This window comes from Phocoena sinus, chromosome 2, assembly GCF_008692025.1.
Source record: "Phocoena sinus isolate mPhoSin1 chromosome 2, mPhoSin1.pri, whole genome shotgun sequence".
Classification (NCBI taxonomy): Eukaryota; Metazoa; Chordata; class Mammalia; order Artiodactyla; family Phocoenidae; genus Phocoena; species Phocoena sinus.
Genome location: NC_045764.1, coordinates 98,768,822 through 98,792,717, shown reverse-complemented (window position 1 = coordinate 98,792,717; position 23,896 = coordinate 98,768,822). Strand labels below are relative to the sequence as shown.

Below are 23,896 nucleotides of genomic sequence, written 5' to 3'. Positions count from 1 at the left end.
GGTGTTGGTGTTTTGGATTTAGTTATTCTGATAGCTGTGAAGTGGATTTAATTTATTATTTTTATTTTTTTGTGGTACGTGGGCAATTTATTATTTTTAGTTTTTATTTTTTTGCAGTATGCGGGCCTCTCACTGTTGCGGCCTCTCCTGTTGTGGAGCACAGGTTCCGGACGCACAGGCTCAGCGGCCATGGCTCACGGGCCCAGCCGCTCCGTGGCATGTGGGATCTTCCCGGACCGGGGCACGAACCCGTGTCCCCTGCATCGGCAGGCGGACTCTCAACCACTGCGCCACCAGGGAAGCCCGGATTAATTTATTTTTAAAGCAAATTTTTATCTTGGAATAATTTTAGATTTAGAGAAAAGTTGCAAAGATAATACAGAGACTTCCTGTATATACCTCACCCAGTCTTTCCCAATGTTACCACCTTAAATTACCAGGTACACTCATCAAAATGAAGATACCAATGCTGATACATTGATAGCAAGTAAACTCCAGACTTTATTCAGATTTTATCAGTCTTTCCATCAATGTCACCCTTTTGTTGCAAGATCCATACAGGATTGCATTCAGTTCGTCATATCTCCTTAATCTCCTCTAGTCTGTGATAGTTTCCCAGTCTTTTCTAGATTTCTATAACCTTGACAGCTCTGAGGAGCATGGGTCATTTTGTGCAATTCCTCTCAATTTGGGTTTAACTGATGTTTACCTGGGATTAGACTGAAGTTATGAGTTTTGAGGACGAATACCACACACGTGAAGTGTCCTTCTCATTACATCATACAATGGGGCACATGCGATGAACATAACTTATCAATGGTGATATTCCTTGATCTTTTGATAAAGGTAGTGTTTGCCAGATTTCTTCACTGTAAAGCTACTATTCCTCCCTTTTCATACTCTGTTCTTTGGAAGGGAGTTACTAAGACCAAGTGCATACTTGAGGGTTGGGAATTATTTATATCAGTATGGACTCATGTATATTTATTTTATACTTTGGACTTTGTTGCTAAATTTTTTTCCCCAGCTTTGACCATTGCAGGCTTGTTCGAGATGGCTCCCCGTCTACTTGATATGTCTCCATCCTGTTGTTTTTTGAGTTCTTCCTTACTTTCTGACGCTATAAGACTCTCCAGGCTCATCTTGTATCCTCCTTGTTTCAGCTATAGAGTCAGCCATTTCTTCAAGGAGTCCTGGTTCTTCTTATTTGGGAGTGGTATTTAGAAAGCAAGATCCAGATGCCAGTGCACTCACTGCCATTGGGGTGCTACCACAATGATTTTTTTTAAACTTAATAATCACTAAGAATGTAACATGAAGAAGCACTCTTTGAAAATTCAACTTTTCTTAAACACGTGAGAAAAGAAAAAAACTACCATTAATTGTTCCATTTTATCTAATGTCTTAGAGAAAACTATACTAACTTCAATAATATTTTTATTTGTGATTTCACTCAGCCCTATTTGGACCTTTATAAAAATAATTTATTAAAAAAATGACAGAAACATCAGAAATAGTTGTAAATGCTCATATATCCATTCAGTTTTATTACTGTAGTGTTGTAGTCATTGTTTTGTTTTTTCTGGCTAAAAAAACACTATGGTCTTTTGGTATAATTATCTGTACTTCTTTTTTAAAATAATTAATTAGTTAATTTTTGGCTGCATTGGGTCTTCGTTGCTGCGTGCGGACTTTCTCTAGTTGTCGCGAGTGGGGGCTATTCTTCGTTGTGGTGCATGGGCTTATCATTGTGGTGGCTTCTCTTGTTGTGGAGCATGGGCTCTAGTCACACAGGCTTCAGTAGTTGTGGCTCGCGGGCTCTAGAGTGCAGGCTCAGTAGTTGTGGCACACAGACTTAGTTGCTCCGTGGCATGTGGGATCTTCCCAGACCAGGGCTCGAACTCGTGTCCTCTGCATTGGCAGGTGGATTCTTAACCACTGCACCACCAGGGAAGTCCCGTGTACTTCTCTTCTTAAACTTCTGAATACATTTCCTTAGCCTTTACCTACGTAAGGTAACCAAAATGAATTCATTTACTAGTTACCTGAAATTTGGGAGTGGTAATGGAGGATGATTCCTATATATCAATACATTAAAAAACATACAGGAAAGTGTAGCATAATTATAGTTGTATGGATAGCCCTATCCATACCAGTCAAATGGTATATCATCAAAATGGTCTTGTGTTTTGAGGAAAGAAAACTATACTGGGAATTAAGAAATATGGAATATTTCTTTGTTAGCATATATGCAGTGGCCATATACCAATGTTCAGTATTATTTGTTTTGTGCCTCAGGTATCAGAGGGGATGGCAGGAAGAGTGAGAGAATTCTGTTTTTGATAGCCCTTCCTTCTTTCTCCTCATACATTAGTGGAATTTGGAGGTGGGTAAATACTGTGGGCTTCACTTTGTTTTCCTATGTAATTTAGATATTTCCCTGTGTGGTCTGTATGGTTGAACAACACATTTTTTTCCACTGCCTCCCTGACTTTGTTGGCTGCTGTTTGCTGGTCTTGACCAAGCCAACTGCTCCGTAGAGATTATTCCCCATTTCACTCCTTCTCTCCTTTTGGACTGAGAACAGAAATGACCAAACTCAGTGGCTCTTCAAGTCAGGGTTCCAGCTTATTTTATTGAAATAATAAGGGACTGGTACTCCTAAAGGGAATAGTCAACGTATTTTTATTTGCCCTATTTTTACCCCTAATTTCTATCCCTCTAAATTTAGGATAAAATTGGAAGGGCATCAGTGAGTTTTCTAAAAACAATTTTATTCTCATATTATCTCCTCATTGCACTACTCTCTAGAAGAGGAACTCTGTGTAGAAAGATCTTATTTTAATTTGACTTAAATTGTTCTGTATTTGGATAATGCATTTTTATCCTTCCTTAGTTATAGCACTGGTCATACAATTTTTTGTTTTTGCTTCTTTTGTTAATTTTTGGTAAGTTCTACAGAAACAAATTTTGTGAAACTACCCTTATGTTGCTTGCCATGTTTCCTCTAGTGGTCCATTAAAAAAAGCTATATCTTTGGGAAAGTCATTTTACTTCTTTAGGTCTCAACTTGTAAAATGAAGGGGTAGCCAACTAACTTATGGGGTCTTGTACATTTCCATGGAGACGTGAATCACTAGAGTTCACTATGATGTCAACATACAGAAAGAGCTGAACAACAAATCTAGCACTCTCTACCTTAACTATTCCATATACAAAGATTAATTTACTCCATTGTTAGTATTCCTATTTATGACTTCAAGTTTCCTTGCCTCAAAATTGGCCTTAGATATGTGCACAGACAGTTCATCTGCAGTAACAGGAGGAAGTCAGATATAAATAGAATATTAAATGCGGAGCAGGAGGGTCTGGGAAGTTTCCTCTGATTGCTTCCATTATCTCTGTGAATTAAGATCATCATCAAAGAGTCAAGAGGAAGAAGAAATTGTTGGAGGTCTGGGATGAGAGGAGAAATTGTGAACTAGTCATCAAGGAGTTGACAGAGAGTGAATGGATTAGAGAATATAGTAAGATTTCTGGCTTAGCAGAAAGTGCTCAGTAATGGTAAATGCTCACAGATTTAAAGTATACCAGTCAGCATGACTGTGGTTTTTCTTTAGCTCTGCTTAGGTGCCCAGGGGCAGGTAAAGAGTGGGCAGTGAACTGGATTAAACCAGGGTTGGGATTTGTCAGGTGAGTGTAATGGGGGTGGGGAAAGCGCAAGGAAGATGAGGGTAAGTGCATGGAGTGATCACAAAGATGGGCCATTACATCTATCCAGGGAAACAAAGGAAGGACAGCAGGGAGCTATGAAGGAAGGGCAAGGAGGGACTGAGAAGAATTAAGAGATGTAGGATTAATGATTATAGGTCCTGCAGTGGATTAGAATACTACAGGTAGTGGATTAGAATACTACAGGTAGTGAACTGGAAAGAGAGGAGGGGGCAATCAGAGTTTTAGATGCTTGAAATGAGACTATGGAGGGTTTGCTGTTACTGGTAAAATGACAAGGCTCAGTGTATAACCATGAGATTTAGTGTCTGTCAATGAAGAAGATCAGGTAGGTACTGGAAGGACTATCTTGTCTACCTTGGAAGGATATTGTAGTCACCAAGACTTGACAGAGAAACTGGAGTCAAAATATGTAAGGAATGAGGGGAAATAATCTGAGGGTCTGTAGATGACTAAAATAAGAACTTCTGTATAGACCAGTGGAACAGAATAGAAAGCCCAGAAATAAACCCATGCACCCATGGTCAATTAATCTATGACAAAGGAGGCAGGAACATACAATGGAGAAAAGACAGCCTCTTCAACAAGTGGTGCTGGGAAAGTTGGAGAGTTACATGTAAATCAGTGAAATTAGACCATGCCCTCACACCATATACAAAAATAAACTCAAAATGGTTTAAAGGCCTAAATGTTTGACATGACACCATAAAACTCCTAGAAGAGAACATAGGTGAAATATTCTTTGATCCAAATCATAGCAATATGTTCTCAGATCAGTCTCCCAAGGCAGAAGAAATAAAAGCAAAAATAAACATATGGGACCTAATCAAATTTAAATGTTTTTGCACAGCAAAGGAGCACATCAACAAAATGAAAGGAGAACCTACTGAATGGGAGAAGATGTTTGTAAATGATGCAACAAATAAGGGGTTAATATCCAAAATATACAAACAGCAGATGCAGCTCAATACCAAAAAACAAACAACCCAATCAAAAAATGGGCAGAAGACCTAAATAGACATCTTTCCAAAGAAGACATACAGATGGCCAACAGGCACATGAAAAGAGGCTCAACATCGCTAATCATTAGAGAAATGCAAATCAAAACCACAATGAGATATCACCACACACTGGTCAGAATGGCTATCATCAAAATGCCTATAAATAATAAATGCTGAAGAGGGTGTGAAGTAAAGGGAACCCTCATACCCTGTTGGCAGGAATGTAAATTGGTGCAGTCACTATGGAAAACAGTATGGAGGTTTCTTAAAAAACTAAAAATAGAGCTACCATACGATCCAGCAATCCCACTCCTGTGTATATATCTGGAAAAAGTGAAAACTCTCACTTGAAAAGATATGTGCACCTCAATGTTCATAGCAGCACTATTTGCAATAGCCAAGACATGGAAACAACCCAAGTGCCCATCAACAGACGACTGACCTAAGAAGATGTGTTTTATGTATATAATATATACAATGGAATATTGCTCAGCCATAATAAAGAATGAAATATTGCCATGTGCAGTAAAATGGATGTTATGCTTAGTGAAATAAGTTAGTCAGAGAAAGACAAATACTGTATGATACCGCTTATATGTGGAATCTAAAAAATAATACAAATGAACCTATATACAAAACAGAAACAGACAGACATAGAAAACAAACTTATGGTTACCAAAGGGAAGGGGGGAGAGGGGAGGGACAAATTAGGAGTATGGGATTAACAGATACAAACTATTATACATAAAATAGATAAGCAACAAGGATTTACTGTATAGCACAGGGAATTATACCCAATATCTTATAATAACCTATAGTGGAATATAATCTGCAAAAAAACACCTGAATCACTATGCTGTATACCTGAAACTAATGCAATATTGTAAATCAACTATACTTCAATAAAAAAATAAAAATAAATAAAGTAAGAACTTCTGCAACATTTTCCTTCTATCAGATTTGCAAAGATGAAATGTACTGATAGGTTCCAGTACTGGCCAAGTGTGGGAAGAGTATGGTACAACATTTCCATAGGCAGCCTGGCAATATTTGCTTTGATTCTCGTACTTTCACTCAGTAATTTCATTATGGGGAATTTATCCTACTGAAATAGTTGTACAAGAATGTAAAGACATTTTTTCAAGAGTGTTCAACTGCAGAAGTGTTTACAGTAGAAAAGAACTGTAAATAACCTAGATGTCCATCAATAGACAATCAGTGAAATAAATAGTCATACACTCATCAATGAAATATCATGCAACCATGAAAAAGAATGAAGGGGGGGTGTATGTAAACATATGAGATAGTGCCCATGGTATCTCATTAAGTGTGTGGGTGGGGTAAGATATAAAATGGTATGTATGCACAAGGTAAGTTCTTTTTGTTGTTAAAATTTTTTTGTTTAAATTCCTGGATTTTTATAAGCTTCTACAGGTTCTAAAATAAAAAAAAGTAGAGATATTTTAGTACAAAATCAATAAAAGATAAAGACATTGGCTAAAATGAACCATTAAGATTTCATTAGGGTTTTGTGGAATACTCAAGTGACTAGGGAGCAGAGTTGAAGAATGAAGACCATTGGAATTTGAAGTTCATCTCCAGCTGAACATCAACTGCCCTTAGAGACAGACACAGAGGACTCACGCATGGGTCTGGCCATAGGTCCACCCTAACTGCACCCACCTCTCTCCACATCACTCACCATGTTCCAGCCACTGTTTTTTCCCGTTTTCTAATAACACCAAATTTATTCCTACTTCTTGCCTTTGTGCTATTTCCACTGCCTTTAATGCTCTTAGAGACATTTGCATGGTTGGCTTCTTCTTATCAATCAAGTCTCAGCTCAAATATCACCTTTTCAGATAAATGCTCCACTTACCTGACCTCAAATTCATTCCCTTTTATTTTCTTCATAGTATTTATCACTCTCTAAAGATATCTTATTGCCTATTTGTAATTGTCTGTAACCCCCTGCTGACAGTAGGTACCTACTATGTTTTGTTCGCCACTATACTTCCAGTATTCAGAATAGTACTTGGTGTATAGTAGGTGTTTAATATTTATTGAGTGAATAAATGATGGAACAGTTAGGAGATAGTCATATGTCTAATTGGCTAAGCCTCATTCTTCTGTCTTGGCCCAGATTGGGCCTATAGGAAATTCCTAGGATATCCATTTCAAAAGCTGTATTTAATGGCAAACCTCTATTCTAACTGAGTAAACATGGTAGGAAGGCTTGTTTTCTTGTTTGCAGGGGTAGGGTGATGAGGTGATGGTGGTGGTAGTGATAATAGAGGTGGTATATCCCATGCTTCACATACCATAGCCTAACTTCTGGGAATTTTCTGTCTCTCCTTCCACTCAACCCAATTCTGCTAATTCCAACTGGGTTCACAACTTGGCTGAAACACTGTCATGTCTATAGCTTGAAATTACTTAGGCTCAGATCACAGCAAATTCAAATTTACAGTAAAAACAAGAGACCAGTGGCTATTTATTAATTTCTTTCCTAGCATGTACTTTCCTCTTCTTCCTTTCTAATATTCTGAACGTCCAAACTATGACATTTTAATAATATTGACTCAACTAATGAACTGAAGCTAAACTTAGGCAGGAGCATGTAACATTTGCTTAAGCCAATGATTCTATACATTTCTATGGCCTTATCAATTGGAATAGAATTGAACATGTGATCTACACTGGATCAGTGCAAGTAATCCAGTATTTTTGATGTGAAAAAGAGATATGGATTCCCTCATTTCTACCTGTGTTTCATGTATGGAGATATAAAGCTTGGAACTGCAACGGCTATGAGGAGAGAGATAGGAGGTGCTAGGAGATCACATCAGGATGGAGTAAACCCAGAGAAAGTAGAGCTGAGAGATGGAACCTGATGATATTGTGTGAGTATAGGATCAAGCTACATCTGGAGTGAGATCTATTCATTTCTATATCCTGAAGTCAAAATACTCTTAATGGACATCAAGGAGAACATAGATCTTAAGTTGGGTTCTATTTCCACGTCTGGTATCTGGGGTACAACCTGTTGCAATGTCAATGCTCTGCCCAGAAACCCTTTTACTGCTTTCGTTTCTGTGCACTCACCCTTTGGTGTAATAGCCACATCCTCTTGAGCTGCTAGAGTCACTTGGCCCACAAGTAGCAGAGACTGTGTAGTCCAGCGGTAGGGAAGTCTACTTCCCTTGCCTCGGTTGGGACAACTCTGTGGCATAATGTGTACTCCAGAGTTCCCCTGAGGCTGCACTATGCCAGCCTTCCTTCTGTTTCCTGTCTGTGCTTCTCTCATAAATCACTTGCATACAAATTTTCATCTAAGGGTCTGGTCTAAGACACCTCAATGTGTGTGCCAGGGGTCAACATATCCTGTTAATAAACACTATTTGAAGTTCACAGTGGACAAAAGTGATGGGTAAATAATAAGTGCTTCACCCAAGTTATATCATCTGGTGAGCTGTTAGGGTCACTGGACCTGAGAATTCTCAAATGAATAGTTAAGTGGTTAAGGAAGTCTTAGGGACATTTGAATAAAATGCTACGTGTAAGCAGTATAAAAATTATACTCACCTGTAAATTTCACTAGTGGATATCATACTTTCAATAAAATACAATTAGGAAATTAGTCTTCAATCTAAGACTCATAATGTTGCAAAATTAAAGAAATGTAAGAAAAAACATTGGCCTTTAGGGTTAGACTTAAGTAAAAATCCAGTTTTTTTTTTTTCTACTGTCAAGCTGTGTGACCTTGGACCACCTAGTTAACATCCTTCTAAGTCTTATTTTGATTATATTAAAAAAGGGATTAAAATATCTTCTATGGAAAGTGACTGTGAAGACTATGTGAGCTAATGTATGGGAAAACACCAAATTTATAATTGACTCTCAATAAATGATAGCTATTATTGTTATTTTTGTTACTGGTAGAAAACTCTTGAGATTAGAAAACTACTTATGGGTTGAATGCATATGGAATTACATATGAATGTTGAATGGATACTCTTAATCCACAGTGATACCAGTGGAACTGGAATGGTTATTAAGGATTTATGGATTGTTCACATGGCCTTACATGCAGTTGGCTACATTGTCATCTTCCATAAATTTTTCAGTGCCTCTTATGTGTATGGTACTGTTTAGGCACTAACAGAATTCAAGAGATCCTTACCCCCAAATAGTTTACAAGCAAGCAGGGCAACAGATGAGCCTACAGCAACCTATATAAGACAAAGTATGATAAGTACTCATGTTTTTAAATAAATGATTGTTCTCTGTTTTAGGAGTTATAAAGGGGGAAAATGAAGGAAAACAGCAACACTAGCATTTTTTATTGTGATGTTAATACAGATGAGAAAGGGAAATCTTTGGCCATGCAGCTAACAAATGGAAGAGGCAGGATTAAAACCCTGTCCATCCAATCCCCAAATTGGTGCTTTCAACTTCTATACTAAACTGTACACTGTCTCAGATGCTGTTGTTTTCATACTGTATATCACAATTAATACTGGTTTCCTTGGTTTGGAATGGATACACTTCATTATTGTTTGGCTGCTTGCATTTTCCTCTGCAATTACACTTTGATGGTAATCCTTACACTGAATTTCTACCAGTTTCTGACTTGAAAAGCCAGCATAGAAAGAGTGACTGCAAGTAGTAAATGAAGCCATGCTGTCAGGACTGTGTGGCGAGAATTACTTCCTGTTCACAAAATCACTTTATTGGCAGTAGCTGCCTTTCCTCACTAATGGGCAACATTTTATTAAGACATTTCAATATGTTTCCTGCTTTAATTAGCTATGCAAATGGTACCCCACCTTCAGGAGCAAGTATAATACTACTGAGAACTGAGTTCCTTGGGAAGCAAATTCCCAGATCTGCAATTCAATAATAGACTATCTTGGACAAACTTTTCGTATTTCTGTGGTTCTCTTTATCTTCTTGGAAATTTGGGAATAGACAATTTTTTTTTTTTTTTTTTTTAAACATCTTTATTGGGGTATAATTGCTTTACAATGGTGTGTTAGTTTCTGATTTACAACAAAGTGAATCAGCTATACATATACATATGTTCCCATATGTCTTCCCTCGTGCGTCTCCCTCCCTCCCACTCTCCCCATCCCACCCTTCCAGGCTGTCACAAAGCACCGAGCTAATATCCCTGTGCCTTGCGGCTGCTTCCCCCCAGCTATCTACCTTACTACGTTTGTTAGTGTGTATATGTCCATGACTCTCTCTCGCCCTGTCAAAACTCACCCTTCCCCCTCCCCATATCCTTAAGTCCGTTCTCCAGTAGGTCTGCGTCTTTATTCCTATCTTACCCCAAGGTTTTTCATGACATTTTTTTCCCTTAAATTCCATATATATGTGTTAGCATACGGTATTTGTCTTTTTCTTTCTGACTTACTTCACTCTGTATGACAGATTCTAGGTCTATCCATCTCATTACAAATAGCTCAATTTCATTTCTTTTTAAGGCTGAGTAATATTCCATTGTGTATATGTGCCACATCTTCTTTATCCATTCATCCGATGATGGGCGCTTAGGTTGTTTCCATGTCCTGGCTATTGTAAATAGAGCTGCAATGAACATTTTGGTACATGACTCTCTTTGAATTTTGGTTTTCTCAGGGTATATGCCAAGTAGTGGGATTGCTGGGTCATATGGTAATTCTATTTGTAGTTTTTTAAGGAACCTCCATACTGTTCTCCACAGTGGCTGAACCAATTCACATTCCCACCAGCAGTGCAAGAGTGTCCCCTTTTCTCCACACCCTCTCCAGCATTTATTGTTTCTTGATTTTTTGATGATGGCCATTCTGACTGGTGTGAGATGATATCTCATTGTAGTTTTGATTTGCATTTCTCTAATGATTAATGATGTTGAGCATTCTTTCATGTGTTTGTTGGCATTCTGTATATCTTCTTTGGAGAAATGTCTATTTAGGTCTTCTGCCCATTTTTGGATGGGGTTGTTTGTATTTTTGTTATTGAGCTGCATGAGCTGCTTGTAAATTTTGGAGATTAATCCTTTGTCAGTTGCTTCATTTGCAAATGTTTTCTCCCATTCTGAGGGTTGTCTTTTGGTCTTGGTTATGGTTTCCTTTGCTGTGCAAAAGCTTTGAAGTTTCATTAGGTCCCATTTGTTTATTTTTGTTTTTATTTCCATTACTCTAGGAGGTGGGTCAGAAAGGATCTTGCTGTGATTTATGTCATAGAGTGTTCTTCCTATGTTTTCTTCTAAGAGTTTGATAGTTTCTGGCCTTACATTTAGGTCTTTAATCCATTTTGAGCTTATTTTTGTGTATGGTGTTAGGGAGTGATCTAATCTCATACTTTTACATGTACCTGTCCAGTTTTCCCAGCACCATTTATTGAAGAGGCTGTCCTTTCTCCACTGTACATTCCTGCCTCCTTTATCAAAGATAAGGTGTCCATATGTGCGTGGGTTTATCTCTGGGCTTTCTATCCTGTTCCACTGATCTATCTTTCTGTTTTTGTGCCAGTACCATACTGTCTTGATTACTGTTGCTTTGTAATATAGTCTGAAGTCAGGGAGCCTTATTCCTCCAGCTCCTTTTTTCGTTCTCAAGATTGCTTTGGCTATTCGGGGTCTTTTGTGTTTCCATACAAATTGCGAAATTTTTTGTTCTAGTTCTGTGAAAAATGCCAGTGGTAGTTTGATAGGGATTGCATTGAATCTGTAGATTGCTTTGGGTAGTAGAGTCATTTTCACAATGTTGATTCTTCCCATCCAAGAACATGGTATATCTCTCCATCTATTTGTATCATCTTTAATTTCTTTCATCAGTGTCTTATAATTTTCTGCATACAGGTCTTTCGTATCCTTAGGTAGGTTTATTCCTAGATATTTTATTCTTTTTGTTGCAATGGTAAATGGGAGTGTTTTCTTGATTTCACTTTCAGATTTTTCATCATTAGTATATAGGAATGCCAGAGATTTCTGTGCATTAATTTTGTATCCTGCTACTTTACCAAATTCATTGATTAGCTCTAGTAGTTTTCTGATAGCATCTTTAGGATTCTCTAGGTATAGTATCATGTCATCTGCAAACAGTGACAGCTTTACTTCTTCTTTTCCGATTTGGATTCCTTTTATTTCCTTTTCTTCTCTGATTGCTGTGGCTAAAACTTCCAAAACTATGTTGAATAAGAGTGGTGAGAGTGGGCAACCTTGTCTTGTTCCTGATCTTAGTGGAAATGCTTTCAGTTTTTCACCATTGAGGATGATGTTTGCTGTGGGCTTGTCATATATGGCTTTTATTATGTTTAGGAAAGTTCCCTCTATGCCTACTTTCTGGAGGGTTTTTATCATAAATGGGTGTTGAATTTTGTCGAAAGCTTTCTCTGCATCTATTGAGATGATCATATGGTTTTTCTCCTTCAATTTGTTAATATAGTTTATCACATTGATAGATTTGCGTATATTGAAGAATCCTTGCATTCCTGGAATAAACCCCACTTGATCATGGTGTATGATCCTTTTAATGTGCTGTTGGATTCTGTTTGCTAGTATTTTGTTGAGGATTTTTGCATCTATGTTCATCAGTGATATTGGCCTGTAGTTTTCTTTCTTTGTGACATCCTTGTCTGGTTTTGGTATCAAGGTGATGGTGGCTTCGTAGAAGGAATTTGGGAGTGTTCCTCCCTCTGCTATATTTTGGAAGAGTTTGAGAAGGATAGGTGTTAGCTCTTCTCTAAACGTTTGATAGAATTCACCTGTGAAGCCATCTGGTCCTGGGCTTTTGTTTGTTGGAAGGTTTTTAATCACAGTTTCAATTTCAGTGCTTGTGATTGGTCTGTTCATATTTTCTATTTCTTCCTGATTCAGTCTTGGCAGGTTGTGCATTTCTAAGAATTTGTCCATTTCTTCCAGATTGTCCATTTTATTGGCATAGAGTTGCTTGTAGTAATCTCTCATGATTTTTTTTATTTCTGCAGTGTCAGTTGTTACTTCTCCTTTTTCATTTCTAATTCTATTGATTTGAGTCTTCTCCCTTTTTTTCTTGATGAGTCTGGCTAGTGGTTTATCTATTTTGTTTATCTTCTCAAAGAACCAGCTCTTAGTTTTATTGATCTTTGCTATTGTTTCCTTCATTTCTTTTTCATTTATTTCTGATCTGATTTTTATGATTTCTTTCCTTCTGCTAGCTTTGGGGTTTTTTTGTTCTTCTTTCTCTAATTGCTTGAGGTGCAAGGTTAGGTTGTTTATTCGAGATGTTTCCTGCTTCTTAAGGTGGGCTTGTATTGCTATAAACTTCCCCCTTAGAACTGCTTTTGCTGCATCCCATAGGTTTTGGGTCGTTGTGTCTCCATTGTCATTTGTTTCTAGGTATTTTTTTATTTCCTCTTTGATTTCTTCAGTGATCACTTCATTATTAAGTAGTGTATTGTTTAGCCTCCATGTGTTTGTATTTTTTAAAGATCTTTTCCTGTAATTGATATCTAGTCTCATGGCGTTGTGGTCGGAAAAGATACTTGATACAATTTCAGTTTTCTTAAATTTACCAAGGCTTGATTTGTGACCCAAGATATGATCTATCCTGGAGAATGTTCCATGAGCACTTGAGAAAAATGTGTATTCTGTTGTTTTTGGATGGAGTGTCCTATAAATATCAATTAAATCCATCTTGTTTAATGTATCATTTAAAGCTTGTGTTTCCTTATTTATTTTCATTTTGGATGATCTGTCCATGGGTGAAAGTGGGGTGTTAAAGTCCCCTACTATGAATGTGTTACTGTTGATCTCCCCTTTTATGGTTGTTAGTATTTGCCTTATGTATTGAGGTGCTCCTATGTTGGGTGCATAAATATTTACAATTGTTATATCTTCTTCTTGGATCGATCCCTTGATCATTATGTAGTGTCCTTCTTTGTCCCTTTTAATAGTCCTTATTTTAAAGTCTATTTTGTCTGATATGAGAATTGCTACTCCAGCTTTCTTTTGGTTTCCATTTGCATGGAATATCTTTTTCCATCCCCTTACTTTCAGTCTGTATGTGTCTCTAGTTCTGAAGTGGGTCTCTTGTAGACAGCATATATAAGGGTCTTGTTTTTGTATCCATTCAGCCAATCTGTGTCTTTTGGTGGGAGCATTTAGTCCATTTACATTTAAGGTAATTATTGATATGTATGTTCCTATTTCCATTTTATATATTGCTTTGGGTTCGCTACTATAGGTCATTTCCTTCTCTTGTGTTTCGTGTCTAGAGAAGTTCCTTTAGCATTTGTTGTAAGGCTGGTTTGGTGGTGCTGAACTCTCTCAGCTTTTGCTTGTCTGTAAAGGTTTTAATTTCTCCATCAAATGTGAATGAGATCCTTGCTGGGTAGAGTAGTCTTGGTTTCAGGCTATTCTCCTTCATCACTTTCAGTATGTCCTGCCACTCCCTTCTGGCTTGTAGGGTTTCTGCTGAGAGATCAGCTGTTAACCTTATGGGGATTCCCTTGTGTGTTATTTGTTGTTTTTCCCTTGCTGCTTTTAATATGCTTTCTTTGTATTTAATTTTTGACAGTTTGATTAATATGTGTCTTGGCGTGTTTCTCCTTGTATTTATCCTGTATGGGACCCTCTGTGCTTCCTGGACTTGATTAACTATTTCCTTTCCCATATTAGGGAAGTTTTCAACTATAATCTCTTCAAATATTTTCTCAGTCCCTTTCTTTCTTTCTTCTTCTTCTGGAACCCCTATAATTCGAATGTTGGTGCGTTTCATGTTGTCCCAGAGGTCTCTGAGACTGTCCTCAGTTCTTTTCATTCTTTTTTCTTTATTCTGCTCTGCAGTAGTTATTTCCACTACTTTATCTTCCAGGTCACTTATCCGTTCTTCTGCCTCAGTTATTCTGCTATTGAGCCTATCTAGAGTGATTTTAATTTCATTTATTGCATTGTTCATCGTTGCTTGTTTCATCTTTAGTTCTTGTAGGTCCTTGTTAACTGTTTCTTGCATTTTGTCCATTCTACTTCCAAGATTTCGGATCATCCTTACTATCATTATTCTGAATTCTTTTTCAGGTAGACTGGCTATTTCCTCTTCATTTGTTAGGTCTGGTGGGTTTTTATCTTGCTCCTTCATCTGCTGTGTGTTTTTCTGTCTTCTCATTTTGCTTATCTTACTGCGTTTGGGGTCTCCTTTTTGCAGGCTGCAGGTTCGTAGTTCCCTTTGTTTTTGATGTCTGTCTCCAGTGGCTAAGGTTGTTTCAGTGGGTTGTGTAGGCTTCCTGGTGGAGGGGACTAGTGCCTGTGTTGTGCTGGATGAGGCTGGATCTTGTCTCTCTAGTGGGCAGGTTCACGTCTGGTGGTGTGTTTTGGGGTGTCTGTGGCCTTATTATGATTTTAGGCAGCCTCTCTGCTAATGGGTGGGGTTGTGTTCCTGTTTTGCTAGTTGTTTGGCATAGGTTGTCCAGCACTGTGGCTTGCTGGTCATTGAGTGAAGCTGGGTGCTGGTGTTAAGATGGAGGTCTCTGGGAGATTTCCGCTGTTTAATATTATGTGGAGCTGGGAGGTCTCTTGTTGACCAGTGACCTGAAGTTGGCTCTCCTACCTCAGAGGCAGAGCCCTGACTCCTGGCTGGAGCACCAAGAGCCTTTCATCCACACGGCTCAGAATAAAAGGGAGAAAAAGTAGAGAGAATTAGTAGAAGTATGAGGAAAGAAAGAAGGAAAGGAGGAAAGGAAGGAAGGAAGAAAGAAGCAAAGAAGGAAAGAAAGGAGGGAGGGAGGGAGGGAGGGAGGAAGGAAGGAAGGAGGGAAAGAAGGAAAAAAAGACAGAAAGAAAGATGATACAGTAAAAATAAAATAAAGTATAATATAGTTATTGAATTAAAAAATATTTAGAAAAAAAAAAAAAGGGACGGATAGAACCTTAGGACAAATGTTGGAAGCAAAGCTATACAGAGAAAATCTTACACAGAAGCATACACATACACCTTCACAAAAAGAGGTAAAGGGGGAAAAATCATAAATCCTGCTCCCTGAGACCACCTCCTCAATTTGGGGTGATTCGTTGTCTAAAGGAGGGAGGGAAGGAAGGAAAGAAAGAAAGAACGAAGGTAAAGTATAATAAAGTTATTACAATTAAACTTAATTATTAAGAAAAAGAATTTTTAAAAAAAAGTCATGGACGGATAGAGCCCTAGGACAAATGGTGGAAGCTAGAGCATACAGACTAGATGTCACACAGGAGCATACACGTACACCTTCACAAAAAGAGGAAAAGGGAAAAAAAATCATAGATTTCGCTCCTAAATTCCACCTCTTCAATTTGGGGTCATTCCTTGTCTATTCAGGTATTCCACAGATGCAGGGTATATCAAGTTGATTGTGGAGCTTTAATCCGCTGCTTCTGTGGCTGCTGGGAAAGATTTCCCTTTCTCTTCTTTGTTTTCACAGCTCACAGGAGCTCAGCTTTGGATTTGGCCCTGCCTCTGCGTGTAGGTCGCTGGAGGGCGTCTGTTTTTTCGCTCAGCCAGGACGGGGTTAAAGGAGCCGCTGATTCGGGGCCTCCGGCTCACTCAGGCCGGGGGTTGGGGGATGGGGGTAGGAGGGGCACTACGTGCGGGGCGGGCCTGCAGCTGCAGAGGCAGCGTGACGTTGCGGCAGAGGCCGGCGTGACGTTGCACCAGCCTGAGACCCGCCGTGCGTACTCCCGGGGAAGTTGTCCCTGGATCCCGGGAACCTGGCAGTGGCGGGCTGCACAGGCTCCGCGGAAGAGGGGTGTGGAGAGTGACCTGTGCTCGCACACAGGCCCCTTGGTGGCGGCAGCAGCAGCCTTAGCGTCTCCCGCCCGTCTCTGGGGTCCGCGGTTTTAGCCGCGGCTCGCGCCCGTCTCTGGGGTTTGCGCGTTCAGCCGCGGCTTGCGCCCGTCTCGGGGGCTCGCGCCCTCAGCCGCGGCTCGCGCCCGTCTCTGGGGTTTGCGCTTTCAGCCGCGGCTCGCGCCCGTCTCGGGGGCTCGCGCCCTCAGCCGCGGCTCGCGCCCGTCTCTGGAGTTCCTTTAAGCAGCGCTCTTAAACCCCTCTCCTCGCGCACCAGGAGACAAAGAGGGAAGAAAAAGTCTCTTGCCTCTTCGGCCGGTGCAGGCTTTTCCCCGAACTCCCTCCCGGCTAGTCGTGGTGCACTAACCCCTTCAGGCTATGTTCAAGCCGCCAACCCCAGTCCTCTCCCTGAGCTCCGTCCAAAACCAAAACCCGAGCCTCAGCTCGCAGCCCCGCCCGCCCCGGTGGGTGAGCAGCAAGCCTCTCGGGTTGGTGAGTGCTGGTCGGCACCGATCGTCTGTGCAGGAATCTCCCCGCTTTGCCCTCCGCACCCGTCGCTGTGCACTACTCCGCGGTCCCGAAACTCCCCCCTCTGCCTCCCGCAGTCTCCGCCCGCGGAGGGGCTTCCTAGTGTGTGGAAACTTTTCCTCCTTCACAGCTCCCTCCCACTGGTGCAGGTGCCGTCCTTATTCTTTTGTCTCTGTTTTTTCTTTTGCCCTACCCAGTTACGTGGGGAGTTTCTTGCCTTTTGGGAGGTCTGAGGTCTTCTGCCAGCCTTCAGTAGGAGTTCTGTAGGAGTTGTTCCACGTGTGGATGTATTTCTGGTGTATCCGTGGGGAGGAAGGCGATCTCCGCGTCTTACTCTTCCGCCATCTTCAAGGTCCCCCCCGGGAATAGACAATGTTGATTAAACAATTCTGTCATTTAATTCCTTCTCTTTTGCATCATAAGTATTCACATACTAATTTTATTTGCCTTATCAATGTAAGCTACTTCAAGGCAGTAGCTAAAGTAGTATCTTGCATGTGACCAACAATTATTGGATGAATGACCCATAAAACTGAAATATTTCCAATGAATGTTTGTATGTTTAATGTTCAAGGAAAACAGCAGTATTGGATTATAAGTCAGTACAGTGATGGAAGGTTTGAGGAGAAAACACTGTTTTCAGTTTTTCAGCTTTCCTTGAACGCAGAAGAGTCAATATTTCTATGCTCAGATAAGAGTGGAATATACCACATGATGTTTAATTCGTGCCTTTGAGTCAGTATAAAATGAGAATGATTCATAATACAATCAGCATTTAAAAAACTTCCAAACTATAGGCTTTCTATGGCACTTTGCTCCCTACCCTCTTTTTCCTCCCCTCTGGGAACTTGAAGAGTCCCTAGAATGACCTCTTTAGATGCTAAGCTTTCTCTATAGAACTTTACTGTGAAATCTTTTTTCTCCTGAAAGCTGGAGGGAGCTTCTTGAATGATTGATTGGTGAGGTGTTCCCTGGACACACTGGTGCAAACACCATGCAACCACTGATTGATGTGCTCACTCTTTCACAAACACATTCATTTTCTCTTCTCTAACTCACACAATTATCCACCCCATGATGCATTTATGCATCCATTATCACTGTCTTTCCATTTTTAAGCAGGTGAAAAGATGAAAAGTTAACGCTTATAAGGTTATAAGGCAGGCCTATCTTAAGTAAAATAACTGATCTTCACATATATCCAGAAGAATATTTCCCTAAGGGTTTCTTCTACTCTGATTAATCACAAATTTAAGACAACTTTGGAATTATGAAAGAAGATAGCGTGTGATGGGGGAGTGAAGCTAGACTTCTACTATATACTTGGGTTGAGTCAGCTACTAACACCAGGGCTACACTGGGGGGTAAGGAGACCAAAATTTTAGTTAGGGTCCTATCATTGCCCATGAGCTTGGGAAAGTAAATTTAACTTCTTGGAGTTCAGCTTCCTGATGTGTAAAATGTGAGGACTGAACTAAATGGCTCTGAAATCTCCATCTAGCTACAATACTCTATGATTCCTTAACTGCCACCGACAGGTAGTAACATTATGAAGAAATCTGACACTCATGAGAAATTTAGACCAAAGTCAGTACACTTTTGGGGGGAGGTTAATCATGGTACAAATCATTAACGTGATTTAAATATGAACAACAAGCCCACTCAGGAAAAATATAGACAATTTATAAAGTAATCTATCATATAACTCAATATTCTATAAAACCAGAAAAAAGTCTACAATCCACATATAGTTTAGGGGCAAACATTAATCTTGTGAATATTTCTGGGTCATTGTTTACATTGGGGTAAGGAAGAGAAATTATGAGGGAAAGTAGAAATTCAGTTTAAAAACTGGCTAGCTTTTACAAAGCTTTTACTGGCTAGGTTTACAAATGAGAGACAGCCTAATCTGATGCAAGGGAAGGTTGCTTTTATTTTCCAAGGAGACTTATTTCCATATGGCTTATCACTTCAATGAACTGCAGAACAGCTCTTTCAAATCAACCAAATCAACACATTTTAACTTTTCATGAAATTAAGCATTTTGAAATGTTTTAACTCAAGAGCCTCCCACAATAAAATAACGTACAGTGTTATCTATAAGAAATTAAAATCACATAAGAAGGCTTAAAGAATGTGATCTAGGACATTCTGAAGCAAATGCTAAAAGAGTCTGCGAGGTAAGCTTCTTCAGCAGGTTAAAACATACTGGTGAACATTATTTCTTCAATCATTAATTCAGGTAATATCTGTTGAGCACTTAGTCATCAGGCACAATCTATTGTTAATTTTGTTCACCCATATATCCTTACTAGAGATGACACAGGTTCAGACAATAATTTGCATATTGTGATATCAGTTCCCATGCTCCACCCATTTCCCTGTCAGAATCTCCCTTTTGAATAGTATTTTCTTCAAAGCTCTGCCTGTCTTTTACTGAGCAATGGGATTAGTGCCATACTGCAGTAAGCAATTTGTTCATCTTTGGAGAGCACATTTGCACTACCCCATGATACAGGCATTTAAACGATTTTATTTGTTCACCTGTGTTGAACATTAAGGGGGTAAATTTTCAGTCCAGGGATTTGGTTTTAAAACTCCAATTGATGTTAATGAGAATTGGTAATGAGCCCCTTTTTCTTAATTAGTGGCATCATACCTGTGACTGTAGGAGGCATGGCTCAGACTTGGGGAGCTTAACGAGGTGATAACAAGGAGAAAATGTTTAAGCCTGGATTTTGGCCTGGTCCATACTTTACTATGCAAACATACTTTAGGAACTGACGCTTTAAAGTAAATTTATTAGCTGGCTTTTATGGCCCTGTAGACCTTCCCTAAGAACAATCTGTCTTTTCTCTTGTTCCATAGAGAGAGAGTGACACAGAAGAAGGTAAATCAAAGGAGCAAGAATCTGATCCGATTTTCTCTCCTTGTTCACGTACAGCAAATTTGATGCTGAAACACTATCTCTTTCTGTTCTGTTTGCCTCAATTAAAGAATACCACAGGTTATCAACCTCATTCCACACTGAGGGGCAAAATTCCTTTCTTTAGGTAAACTGAACCTCTAAATATCATTCAGGGTATTACAGTGATGACTTAAGGAAATAAGAGTCTGACTTTTATAGCATCTTTCCTTGACTATCATATGAACATTCTGGTACGTGGGTAAAAACACAAGTTTTGATCTTGCATATTATATCTACTTGAGATGCTTCTTACTGCTACAGAACATGACCTAATCCAGGAAGTATAAAATGATTACAGAATAATAAAATTTTCACTGTACCTAGCAAAGGACATAAAAGTTGGATTATTGATTTTGTCTGAATGATGTGCTGTAATTTCATATGCCAACAGACTGGAGCACAAATCCTGGCCTGCCAGCTTTCATTACTGGAACTCACTTTCTTGCCACCAAGTAACTTCTATCAAGTCACAAAATAAATCTGGATTTCTTAACTTACTGAAAATGAATCTCTTTAGCCCCAAGTATTTCATAGGAACTTCAGAACTATAGTAGATCTGCTTCAATTGGGAGAGGAAGGGAAATACCCAGATGCAGATCTGTTGCTATTTCTCCAGTTTGCAGTTATTCCATGCCAAAGATAAAGTAACATGCATGCGATTTCTAAATCTTTATCTCTTTGCTCCCTTGACATATTTGTTTCTGGTTATTCAAACTAGGTTCACTGTGCTAGTTTAAAAATATTAATAATAAAAGTAAAAAGCTGCGAATCAAAACAAGAAATAAAAACCAGGTAAAGGTCAAAGTGGCCAGGTGTGATCACTGCATCTACTGTTTTGCTTCAGCTGTCATACATTGATAGACCAAAATCTGAAACCTGGATTAACTGTCTAACAATTAAATTTGACTGATTTTTAAGGGGAAATGTGTGGATGACAGTATAAAATCAATGGTAAACAGTGCAAAGGGCATAACACATCAGTTTGTCCATGATGCAATCCTTATGTACAAAAAATATATATTAGAAATCCACATGTTACTAAAGGCATATGGTATGCAAGTCACAAACTATCTCTGACTTATTTAAATGGTAAGACTATTATCACACAAATGTACATACCAACAAAATTAGAATTTTACCCAATCAAGAGGAGCTGTTTGTATAATTCCCAATAGTGGTCATATAATTAAAGGGCAAGTAATTCTTAAATTTTCATGCATTGTAATTTTTCTCCCTTGCTCTAGTAATAACTCTAGTGAAAACATATCTAAAGTATAAGAATTAACAATGAATAAAGATGGTGAGCTTGCAGGACTACAGGAAACTGTAGAATTATATTATGAAATTCCAGATCTTTGGAGTATTTTATACTCATGTGAAGAAGAAGTGGTCCCTACAGAGGTTAATATAGTGGCTGAACAAACTAGAACTGTGCTCCTTTTACTGAACAACAGGATGTCCCACATACTTGCAGGGACTACGGTCTCTAATGCTGTCCCTCAAGAAAGCAGCCTCTTATGGAACCATATTCATTACTGTGAATGAAATTACTCTACTACCTGGACAAAATCTGGCATATTACAGGGAGTTAGGAAAGACTTAGAGAAAAATATCTAGATTGAAAAAGTTGAGTATTTAGGTTAAAAGAGGTTTGGGAATGAGAGAAATTTTCATGGTTGCATTCCCTTTTCAAAGCATAAATTCCTTTCCTCAAAATAAAAAGAAATCTTAAAAATACTTAAAGAGATACATGGTATACATCTACATTCCTGGGAGTAACAAAGGCATGGATAAATTATTTTATGGAAAAATTCTTTATGGTGGAATGAATAATTATTAAAACTTTTAAGACCTTCCACAGTCTTTATATCGGTCATTTTTTACTTCTCGTCTCTTTGCAGGACAGATTTATAATCTTGGTACTGCTTAAATAGAGTGGAGAGTAGAAAGTAATATGCTGCTCCAATTTGGGAGTTAAGAACAACTTTAAAAATAGCTTATTAGTTCTGAATTTGGAGCTGATAATGTCTTTTCTGCTATCATTTAAGTTTGTGTGATGCGTTAGGGAATGGGGAAAACTGGCACAACATAAAATTAGATGAAAATACTTACAAGCACAGCATGAGGTAATAGGAACAGCAGTCAACCAACTTCTGATAAAATTGTATAAGATATAACCTTATGGCTTAACATCTCCAGAAGACTAGAGCTTCCTGTGTCTTCAAACAGAAGGCCATGCCAACAAGGAGTCCCACAACAGGGAAGAGAGGCTTATTGTTAAAATAGATGACTCAAAATGTCAGTTTCTTTGATATTCAACAAACATCGAACTATGGGTTTGGGTTTATTTTTCCACTAATGTTCATGTAACATGGTGGCCCAAATTTATGCTACATGCCAATATAGTCTCAAGGTTTTGAAGGTACAAGAAACACATTATGCAAAAGTTCCTATATGATATCTTATAACTAATATTGCTGAATATTTTTTACATTTCTCTTTTTAGAATGAAATTAGAGTAATGGTGTTTCAAGTATTATGTATTTAAACCTTTCATTAAGCACTTACTATGTATCATTTGTGGATGAATCTGTAAATATAAAGACAAGCAAGATCCAGGATCCAAGAAGCTCAGAATAAGAAAGGAGAAGAGAAGAGTGGAGGAGAACATTGAAATAATAAATAAATATATTAGAAGTGCTTTAGCTGAGCCATTTGTAAAACTTTGTAATCATGCAGATAAGGAAGAAATTTTTCACTATGATTTTTAATTTTGCATATGGCATTTTACACTTAATTTTTAAATGTGTGTTCCCATGTATTTCCAGTAAGTCACTTAGTGAGGTAAGTTAGTCACCTTTGATTTGTATTACCAGTAGTTTTCATGAGTAGTATCAAGCAATCCACACATATATTCCATTAATGCCTCTTCAGAAGAAGGTCATTGTTATAAAACTGATGGCAGGCTGTGGACACCTGGAGGTTTCTTTTTGAGCAACGATTTTGAAAAATAGTGTCTCTATTTATAAAACTAAATTGAATCACCATTTACACAACCTCCCATACTAGACATACCAGCCCTATCCTTGGTTTCTCTGTTTTTTTATTCCTCTTCCCCCAATTAATTGGTCATGGGTTCTTGTCAATTCTCCCTCAGACATGTCTCTTTAATCTGTCAATGTCCTCTCAGTTTCCACTGCCACTGCCTCAGTCCAGACTCCCACCATGTTTCCCTGCCTCTCTTCTCTCATGTCCTCCCAAACCCAGCTGTCAAGTTTTCTTTCCAAAAAACAAGGCCGATCGTGTCACGTTCATACGTAAGAATTCTCTACTCGCTTTGTTGTCTGGAGGATAAAACTCAAACTTCTGAGCTTGGATACAAAGGCCTTCGTACTTGGGCTCCAATCTACCCTGCCAGTACACTATGTGCCCTTGCCACATCCAAGACCCTGTACTTATTATCCTCATCCCCCAGATACACTAGTCTCTTTCACAGAAAGCAAAATTGTTCTCTCTCTTTGGAATTTCCCTATTTCTTCCTCTGGAAGTTTCTGAGACATCCAGTAGCTTGTCAGCTAATAGGTATAATCTTTGGTGTCTCTTTGAGCTGTCAATAGACTCTTGTTGACAGCATTCCCATAGTGCTTTGGAGCTTATCTTTGTAGCTGCCTTTACCATTTTGCTCAGTAATTTATCAGCTTACCTGTCTGCTTCCCTTTATTTCTGCCTTATCTTACTCAAAATCTCTAGCTCCAACCCAATGCCTTGTGCACAGTTTTATACATACATACATCCATTAAACCAAATAAAACTATGGCATTGGTCTCAATGGTAACACTAACAATATTACTATTAATAATACCAATAGCAAATACTTATATAAC

The 23,896-nt window shown here is 38.7% G+C and overlaps 1 protein-coding gene across 3 annotated transcripts in view; it reads right to left on the bottom strand.

Annotated features, from left to right (window-relative positions):
* Nucleotides 1–23,896, bottom strand: part of DPH6 (diphthamine biosynthesis 6) — a 465,669-nt gene that overhangs the window by 161,223 nt on the left and 280,550 nt on the right. The window contains exon 13 of one of the 3 annotated variants that reach the window (XM_032623458.1): nucleotides 1,952–2,006. The exons of the other annotated variants lie outside the window; for them this stretch is intronic. Coding sequence (XP_032479349.1) covers nucleotides 1,974–2,006 — 33 coding nt within the window. The 3' untranslated portion in view covers nucleotides 1,952–1,973. Of the gene's footprint in view, nucleotides 1–1,951; nucleotides 2,007–23,896 lie in introns of those variants that run through there. 3 annotated transcript variants of the gene reach the window in all.